Source organism: Somniosus microcephalus, chromosome 3 (assembly GCF_052327205.1).
Source record: "Somniosus microcephalus isolate GS21.2 chromosome 3, FLI_Smic_1.0, whole genome shotgun sequence".
In the NCBI taxonomy this organism is placed as follows: domain Eukaryota; kingdom Metazoa; phylum Chordata; class Chondrichthyes; order Squaliformes; family Somniosidae; genus Somniosus; species Somniosus microcephalus.
In genome coordinates, this window is record NC_140989.1 from 229,363,173 (window position 1) to 229,372,584 (window position 9,412).

The 9,412-nt window shown below is 49.2% G+C and overlaps 1 protein-coding gene across 1 annotated transcript in view; it reads left to right on the forward strand.

The window, feature by feature from the left end:
• Positions 1-9,412, forward strand: part of LOC147121760 (ADAMTS-like protein 2) — a 252,217-nt gene that overhangs the window by 78,918 nt on the left and 163,887 nt on the right. Inside the window, exon 10 of the mRNA XM_085977997.1 lies at positions 2,822-3,272. Within this exon, the coding sequence (XP_085834123.1) occupies positions 2,822-3,272 (451 nt within the window). The remainder of the gene's footprint in view (positions 1-2,821; positions 3,273-9,412) is intronic.

Genomic DNA, 9,412 nt, shown 5'->3' on the forward strand with positions numbered 1-9,412 from the left:
TCTACTATTTCTAGGGCCACTTCCTTAAGTACCCTGGGATGTAGATTATCAGGCCCTGGGGACTTATTGGCCTTCAGTCCCATCAATTTTCCTAACACCATTTCCCTACAAATACTGATTTCTTTCAGTTCCACCCTTTCATCAGACCCTATGTTCCCCGGCATCTGTGGGAGGTTATTTGTGTCCTCCTTTGTGAAGACAGAACCAAAATATGTATTTAGTTGGTCCGCCATTTCTTTGTTCCCCATTATAAATTCCCCTGATTCTGACTGCAAGGGACCTACGCTTGACTTCACCAATCTTTTTCTCTTCACATATCTATAAAAGCTTTTACAGTCAGTTTTTATGTTCCCTGCAAGCTAACTCTCATATTCTATTTTCCCTTTCTTAATTAATCCCTTTGTCCTCCTTTGTTGAATCCTAAACTGCTCCCAATCCTCAGGATTATTGCTTTTTCTGACCAATTTATATGTCCTCTCCTTGGATCTTATGCTATCCCTAATTTCCCTTGTTAGCCACGGTTGAGTCACCTTTTTTGTTTTATTTTTATGCCAAACTGGGATGAACAAATTCTGTAGCTCATCCATTCGGTCTTTGAATGTTTGCCATTGCCTATCCACCGTCAACCCTTTGAGTGCCATTCCCCAATCAATCCTACCCAACTCGCTCCTCAGACCATCGTAGTTTCCTTTATTTAAACTGAGGACCCTAGTCTCTGAGTCAACTACTTCATTCTCCATCTTAATGAAGAATTCGATCATATTATGATCGCTCCGACCCAGGGGGCCTCGTACAACAAGAGCAGAAATCAGATGGCTGTTGCATCAGAGAATGCAGCAGCCATTCTGTCTTCTCTGCCGCGGAGATGCCGGAGCCTCCGGATCCCCAACAGTTGAAGCCTGCAGGAAGAAACAAAGGTAAGTAAACATTTTTAATCACTTTTCACTCACCTCACATACTTACCTCTCCACACTTGCACCCATCACTCACCTCCACAGTGCACTTTTGGACCCCTCTCACCCCTGCAGACTCACTGCTCGCCCCGGTGACCCTGGCGGGGTTTCCCGACGTCGGAAAGCCCGCACCTCTGCTGGAAAAATGGGGATAATCCTCTTAACTGCCTGTTAAATACCTGTTAACAGGCAGTTTAGTGGCTGTAATCCCCTTTCCACCTCCAGGAGACGGGACCCGACGCAGGTCGGGTACCCGACTCCTGGGAAGATGGCACAGAGGCAGGTTGGGGGCGGGATGGGTACCCGCCCCCAGATTCTACCATTTTCCCGGCAGTCCTGCCTCCAAACCCATTTCCCACAGGGCTGGCAAAATCGCCCCCATGGTGCTGTGCCTATTATGAAAGAAAATTGCCCATCTGCTGGCAAAAACAGGAGCGGTGCCAGGCAGGTGATGGGAAGGAGGGCAAACAGAATTGGGACTGGGTGCGGGCAGCTGAAGAAGCAAAGTGCAGGGGACAGTAGTTAAAGTGAGCTGGCTGGTGAGGGGAGCTTCAACAGTGAGAGCTTCCATTTGAAGTGGGTTAGATGCGCTGGGTGGATTGTACATTTAGAGAGAGTTGGGCGGTGCAGGTAGATTACACAGGTTGAGTTGGCAGGTTTCACACTGAGTGTGGCCGGCTTGTGCGGTTCGAGTGGATTGGATGGCGCAGGTGTGTTTAACATTGCAACCAGGTTGCACAGTCTGAGAGGGTTTAGTTGGTGGCTGTACTCAGATGGAGGATTGAAATGTGTCAATTTGGCTGATCACTGAAGCTTCAGTGTCAACTGTGGCTCAGTGGGTAGCACTCTCGCCTCTGAGTCAGAAGGTTGTGGGTACAAAGTTCCACTCCAGAGACTTGAGCACCAAAATCTAGGCTGACACTTGAGTGCAGTACTGAAGGAGTGCTGCACTGTCCGAGAGGGTTAGTTGGTGGCTCTACTCAGATGGAGCATTGAGACGTTAAACCGAGGTCCTGTCTGCCCTCTCAGGTGGACATAAAAGTTCCCATGGCATTATTTTGAAGAAGAGCAGGGGACTTATCCCTGGTGTCCTGGCTGATATTTATCCCTGAACCAACATCACTAAGAACAGATTATCTGATCATTATCGTATTGCTGTTTGTGGGAGCTTGTGGGCAAATTGGCTGCCGTGTCTCCTACATTACAACAGTGACTACACTTCAAAAGTACTTCATTGGCTGTAAAGTGCTTTGGGATGTCCTGAGGTCATGAAATGCGCTATATAAATGCAAGTCTTTTTTTTTGCTTGTCCTATAATAGAATAATTGCAAAAGGTTATAGGGTGGAGAAGGTGCCTGTACGTATAGTTCCATTTCTGTATAAGTTTCTCCCTCTGATGGTACCATGTGTGGGTGCACCCAGTGCATGGTGTTGTGGAGCGGTGGACTGTCGGTTGATTATCTCCTATGCCTCTATGTGGAAGCAGGAGACAGGTGCCTTCTAATGGGACGGGAAAATCAAAGTGAGAATCCTATGGCTATGTCTTTCGCCCCTCCCCAAAGGCTTGTTTCAGAGTGGCAGAGCCTGATGAGCATATGGCCTGTCTGGTCTCTAAGCCACAGTTGGATAGATTTTTTTTAGGCAAGGGTATTAAAGGTTACGGAACCAAAGCTGAGCGGGTAGATGGAGTTGAGATACAGATCAGCTACGGTGTAATAGAATGATGGAACTGGGTTGAAGGGCTGAATGGACTACTCCTGTTCCGATGCTCTTTTCTGTACAAGTCAGTTTCACCCCTGGACGAGTTCAAGCATTTGGATAATCTACTGTATAAAGAACACAATTCTAATCCCATGTTTCTTTCTCAGCCCTTCAGTCCAACGTGATCAGTTTGAGCCCAACACCGTGGAACACAACAAGCACTTTGCACCACCCCCGTTTCCACAGTAACTTTAGAAGCACTTCCCAGCAGAGCAGTCTGAGAATGTTATGTAGGAACAGCTCTCTGAATGCGGCTCTGCCCGTCCTGTGTACAGAGACCCAGGCCAACCTGTCGGCCAAGCTCAGGACCGAGAACTTCACCAGTTACTCAAAAACGGGACTCAGCAGCCAGCCACTTGAAGAACCAAATCAGGGCAGCGTACTTGAACAACTTCATACGGGTTCGGAGCCCAGCATCGACACTGGAGCCGAGGAGAGATTTAGCTACAGCCTCTTAACGGATTCAATTTACCCGCTTTCCAATTCTACTTCATTTCACCTCTTAAACTTAGTGAATAACCACAGGACGGAACCTGTTCAGTCACCAGACACTGAAAGGTAAGATTTAACTATTACTTTTTTTCTTGAATTTAGTTCTTATACAACAGCCTGAGAAGTAACCTCCAGATTCTTTAATGGAATAAAGAGATTGCAATCCTAATTCCCCTTACACCAAGGAAGTGTCTGTGGAAAGCAACTGGCCAAGGTTGAACAGTAGACATGTGGGGATGGATTGGTATTCTTGACCCCTGTCTTAATTGTCTTTGAGAAATGATGCAGAACTTCCCATCAGCAGACCAAATAAGGAGGGCATAGTTCTTGAGAGGGTAGTTTGTACATGACCGATGGTTGAATGGCTTTTTCTTGCTCCATGCTTGTGACAATAAAATCCAAGGAGGTAAAGTGTGACAACCATGCTCTGGAGAGAAATTGAGATGTTCTGTGAGCTTCATGCATCACTCAATCAATAACTGTGTCTCACTCAATGAAAACAGGCCCCATCTTCCCATAGTGAGGGTGTAGCGTTCTAGGTCTATCCCATTGACATTAACTTAGTGTGTGAATTGTGTCTAGGCAGCTTCCATACCGATTAACAGAAATCCCTCAGACTCATTATAAGTACTGTGTAATTATTACAGTTTCTAAAAAATTCTTATACAACAGAACACACAATGCAGGGAACAAAATAATTCGTGATGGAGACAACGGGATAGCACACCATTGTATCACCGCTGGGAGTTGGGCTTGACTGACATCTGATGGCTGGAAGCATCCTCCTTGAAGTGAGTTTGGGGTAGTCACAACCCAGTTTCTCCTGGATGTAAACCCCTAATTTGGGGTTAAGCGGCCACAAGAAATGGAGATAGATTGTTGGGGCAGTTTGTGGGAGCTTTAGTCTGTAGCTGACTATGCTATACCTGACCTGGGAGTGCTCAGTGCTGATGCTGGTTGCCTGAAATGGGGAAAGTGTTCCACTCCAAGCACTAATGTCCCTTAGCTTGATGATCACAAGAAACCATTAGTAATATTCAGCTGGACCCAACACTCAAAACTCCCAGAGGATTAAATAACTATTTGAAAGATGGCCGCATACGTCAAGCGCCTCCCTTAAATGGACAATGGGATGATAGTGGAAAATGAGCAGTATCAATTTGGCTTCCCATTATACATCTCTCTGGATCAGCTAGAGGAAGTAGCTTTCACTATTCACTCACTCAAAACTCTTCATAATTGTAAAAACTTCCCTTGGCCTTCTCTTAATCTTCTCTTAACCTTCTCTGCTCCAATGGAAATTTTCCCAGAACCTCAAATATTTCCTCACAAGTATAGTTTCTAATCCCTGGCATCATCCGCGATAATCTACAGGAAAGTTTGTGCTATCCGGCACCGACGGGACCGAGCTGTTGCCGTTCCCTCAAAACTGCCGGACACTCCAGCGCTAATGTTGAAACATACGGAGATTTTCAGCTCCGTGTGAATCAACAAACCCTGTTGCTTAGCAACAGCTTCTAAACAGTCGGCAAGCATCTCTGTAGCATCTCTAGCTGAAGCTGTTGCTTAGCTACAGACCTTGCAGAGCTTGACTGTTGAGAAAATAGCAACGAAAAGAAACGAAAAGAAAAAAAACGGCTCCTGATTTTTGCCGGTGGCTCGCGCTTGCCGGACATTTAGCCTCCGGATAGCACAAAGTTTCCTGTACATTGTACGTTCTGTGTGGCTATTAGGCCTTTCTATAATGAGAGGCCCAAAACTGCTCACAGTACTCTTGAGCACAAAATCTAGGGAGTGCTGCACTGTTGGAGGTGCCGTCTTTCGGATGAGACGTTAAACCGAGGCCCTGCCTGCTCTCTCAGGTGGATGTAAAAGATCCCATGGCACTATTTCGAAGAGGAGCAGGGGAGTTATCCCTGGTGTCCTGGCCAATATTTATCCCTCAACCAACGTCACTGAAACAGATTATCTGGTCATTATCACATTGCTGTTGGTGGGAGCTTGCTGTGCGCATATTGGCTGTCACGTTTCCTACATTACAACAGTGAGCACACGCCAAAAGTATTTCATTGGCTGTAAAGTGCTTAGGGATGCCCTGAAGTCCTGAAAAGCGCGACATAAATGCGAGGCTGTTAGTCAGTCAATCATTCTCTTTCTTTCTCTCTTTTCTTCTTTATTTCTTTCTTCCTCTCTTTCTTTCTTTTTCTCCTTTCATTCTTGTTTTTTATGACTTTATCTGTCTGTACTTGCACTTTCAGGGAATTCTGTATATGAACCCCCTGGGTCTTTCTGTTCAGCCACACCCTTCAGCGTCTTTCCATTGAGTGTATGTTCCCAATCCTTGTCTTTCCTCTCGGAATGTATTATGTCAAATTTATCCACATTAACTTGTATCTGCCACCTGTCTGCCCATACTACTAGCTGTCTATGTCTTCCTGAAATCTTTTACAGTCCTCCTTGCTGTTTGCCAACTTCCTACTTTAGCATCATAACCAAATTTCAAGATTGTTCTCCCGACGTCGAAGTCCAAATCATCGAACTGAACTGAGAGCAAATGTGGGTTTAACACAGACCACTGAGACACACCACTTCCAGTTCTTCTCCAACCCGAGCAACGCCCATTGACCCTAACTCCTTGCCTTGGCCCATCAACCAACCTTTGGATTCAAAACTGGCTCGGAGACAGGAAGCAGAGGGTAATGGTTGATGGGTGTTTTTGTAACTGGAAGGCTGTTTCCAGTGTGGTTTCGCAGGGCTCAGTACTAGGTCCCTTGCTTTTTGTGATATATATCAACGATCTTGACTTGAATATAGGGGGTATGATTAAGAAGTTTGCGATGATACTAAAATCGGCTGTGTGGTTGATACTGAAGAAGGAAGCTGTAGACTGCAGGAAGATATCAATAAATTGGTCAGGTGGGCAGAACAGTGGTAAATAGAATGCAATCCGGAGAAGTGTGAGGTAATGCATTTGGGGAGGGCTAACAAGGATAGGGAATACACATTAAATGGTAGGACACTGAGTAGTGCAGAGGAACAAAGGGACCTTGGAGTGCATGTCCACAGATCCCTGAAGGTAGCAGGCCAAGTAGATAAGGTGGTTAAGAAGGCATACGGAATGCTTGCCTTTATTAGCCGTGGCATAGAATACAAGAGCAGGGGGGGTTATGCTTCAACTGTATAAAACACTAGCTAGGCCTCAGCTAGAGTACTGGGCGCAGTTCTGGTCACCACATTGTAGGAAAGATGTGATTGCACTAGAGAGGGTACAGAGGAGATTTACAAGGATGTTGCCGGGAGTAGAGAATCTTAGCTATGAGGAAAGACTGGATAGGCTGGGTCTGTTTTCCTTGGAACAGAGGAGGCTGAGGGGAGGCCTTATTGAGGTGTATAAAATTATGAGGGGCATAGATAAAGTGGATAGAAAGGACCTATTTCCCTTAGCAGAGGAGTCAGAAACCAGGGGGCACAGATTTAAAGTAATTGGGGGAAGGTTTAGAGAGGATTTGAGAGGAAATTTCTTCACCCAGAGGGTTGTGGCGGTCTGGAACTCACTGCCTGAAAGGGTGGTAGAGGCAGGAACCGTAACCACATTTCAAAAGTACTTGGATGTGCACTTGGGATGCTGTAACCTGCAGGGCTACGGACCAAGAGCTGGAAAGTGGGATTAGGCTGGATAGCTCTTTGTTGGCCGGCGTGGACACGATGGGCCAAAATGGCCTCCTTCTGTGCTGTAACTTTCTATGATTCTGTCTATGCTGCCACATTTCCTTTTATACTATATACCCAAATTTCTGTAACAAGCCTCTTATGAGACATCTTATTACAAATCCATAAACACTACATCGACCCGATTCTCTTTAACTATCCATTTAGTCACTTCTTCAAAAAAGAAAATCTATTCAATTCATCAAACACAACTTGCCTTTATCAAATCTGCTCTGGCTGGCCTTATTACCCCAGGCATTGATGTTCAATATTGATGTTCAAGAGTAACTGGGCATAGACAATAGTTTGGCACATGGGCAAGCAGTCAGAGGAATCCTTATGAAGGCGATCGTACTCAAATGCAGACCTATGGGTGGCAGACTTTGCCAGGCCCAGGAGCAGAATCACCTGGAAGTCTTCTGATCTGTTCACCTTGTACATCTGCAATTAAACAGGATTGGGAAAATATGTAACCAAGATTTGTAAGAGCAGCCCCCTTGAGAAAATGAAAAGGGGACTGCAGCCTGTGACATTGTACAACGTCCCACCACAAATGGGTCCTATTTTTAGTAGGCCAGTGAGTGGAATTGTGGGAGTGGGTTGTAGTGTATGTGCCTTTAAGTCAGAACTACTTTTACAGCTCCTGTATACTGTAGTACCGGCAGTGACCACACCGGTATATAAGCTTTGCGCATGCCTCTGTACCCCCAGTCTTGAGACTACCCTCCTCCAGTAAAGACCTGTTTATTGTTGACTAGCTGGAGTGCCCGGCGGTGCCGAGGCTTTTTCGAGGGCATGTTGTTGTTGGAAGAGAGAGAGAGAGCGACTGGGGGGAAGAGAGCGACTGGGGGGGAAGAGAGAGAGTGACTGGGGGGGGGAAGAGAGAGAGCGACTGGGGGGGAAGAGAGAGAGCGACTGGGGGGGAAGAGAGAGAGCGACTGGGGGGGAAGAGAGAGAGCGACTGGGGGGGGAAGAGAGAGAGCGACTGGGGGGGAAGAGAGAGAGCGACTGGGGGGAAGAGAGAGAGCGACTGGGAGGGAAGAGAGAGAGCGACTGGGGGGGAAGAGAGAGAGCGACTGGGGGGGAAGAGAAAGAGCGACTGGGGGGGAAGAGAGAGAGCGACTGGGGGGGAAGAGAGAGAGCGACTGGGGGGGAAGAGAGAGAGCGACTGGGGGGAAGAGAGCGACTGGGGGGGAAGAGAGAGAGTGACTGGGGGGGGAAGAGAGAGAGCGACTGGGGGGGAAGAGAGAGAGCGACTGGGGGGGAAGAGAGAGAGCGACTGGGGGGGAAGAGAGAGCGACTGGGGGGGAAGAGAGAGAGCGACTGGGGGGGAAGAGAGAGAGCGACTGGGGGGGAAGAGAGAGAGCGACTGGGGGGGAAGAGAGAGCGACTGGGGGGGAAAAGAGAGAGCGACTGGGGGGGAAGAGAGAGAGCGACTGGGGGGGAAGAGAGAGAGCGACTGGGGGGGAAGAGAGAGAGCGACTGGGGGGGAAGAGAGAGAGCGACTGGGGGGGAAGAGAGAGAGCGACTGGGGGGGAAGAGAGAGAGCGACTGGGGGGGAAGAGAGAGAGCGACTGGGGGGGAAGAGAGAGAGCGACTGGGGGGGAAGAGAGAGAGCGACTGGGGGGAAGAGAGAGAGCGACTGGGGGGGAAGAGAGAGAGCGACTGGGGGGGGAAGAGAGAGCGACTGGGGGGGGAAGAGAGACAGCGACTGGGGGGGGAAGAGAGAGAGCGACTGGGGGGGAAGAGAGAGAGCGACTGGGGGGGAAGAGAGAGAGCGACTGGGGGGGAAGAGAGAGAGCGACTGGGGGGGGAAGAGAGAGAGCGACTGGGGGGGGAAGAGAGAGAGTGACTGGGGGGGAAGAGAGAGAGCGACTGGGGGGGAAGAGAGAGAGCGACTGGGGGGAAGAGAGAGAGCGACTGGGGGGGAAGAGAGAGAGTGACTGGGGGGGAAGAGAGAGAGCGACTGGGGGGAAGAGAGAGAGCGACTGGGGGGGAAGAGAGAGAGCGACTGGGGGGAAGAGAGAGAGCGACTGGGGGGGGAAGAGAGAGAGCGACTGGGGGGGAAGAGAGAGAGCGACTGGGGGGGGAAGAGAGAGAGCGACTGAGGGGGGAAGAGAGAGAGTGACTGGGGGGGAAGAGAGAGAGCGACTGGGGGGGGAAGAGAGAGAGCGACTGGGGGGGAAGAGAGAGAGCGACTGGGGGGGAAGAGAGAGAGCGACTGGGGGGGAAGAGAGAGAGCGACTGGGGGGGAAGAGAGAGAGCGACTGGGGGGGAAGAGAGAGAGAGCGACTGGGGGGAAGAGAGAGAGAGCGACTGGGGGGGAAGAGAGAGAGCGACTGGGGGGGAAGAGAGAGAGCGACGGGGGGGGAAGAGAGAGAGCGACTGGGGGGGAAGAGAGAGAGCGACTGGGGGGGAAGAGAGAGAGCGACTGGGGGGGGAAGAGAGATGAGAGAGCGACTGGGGGGGAAGAGAGAGAGCGACTGGGGGGGAAGAGA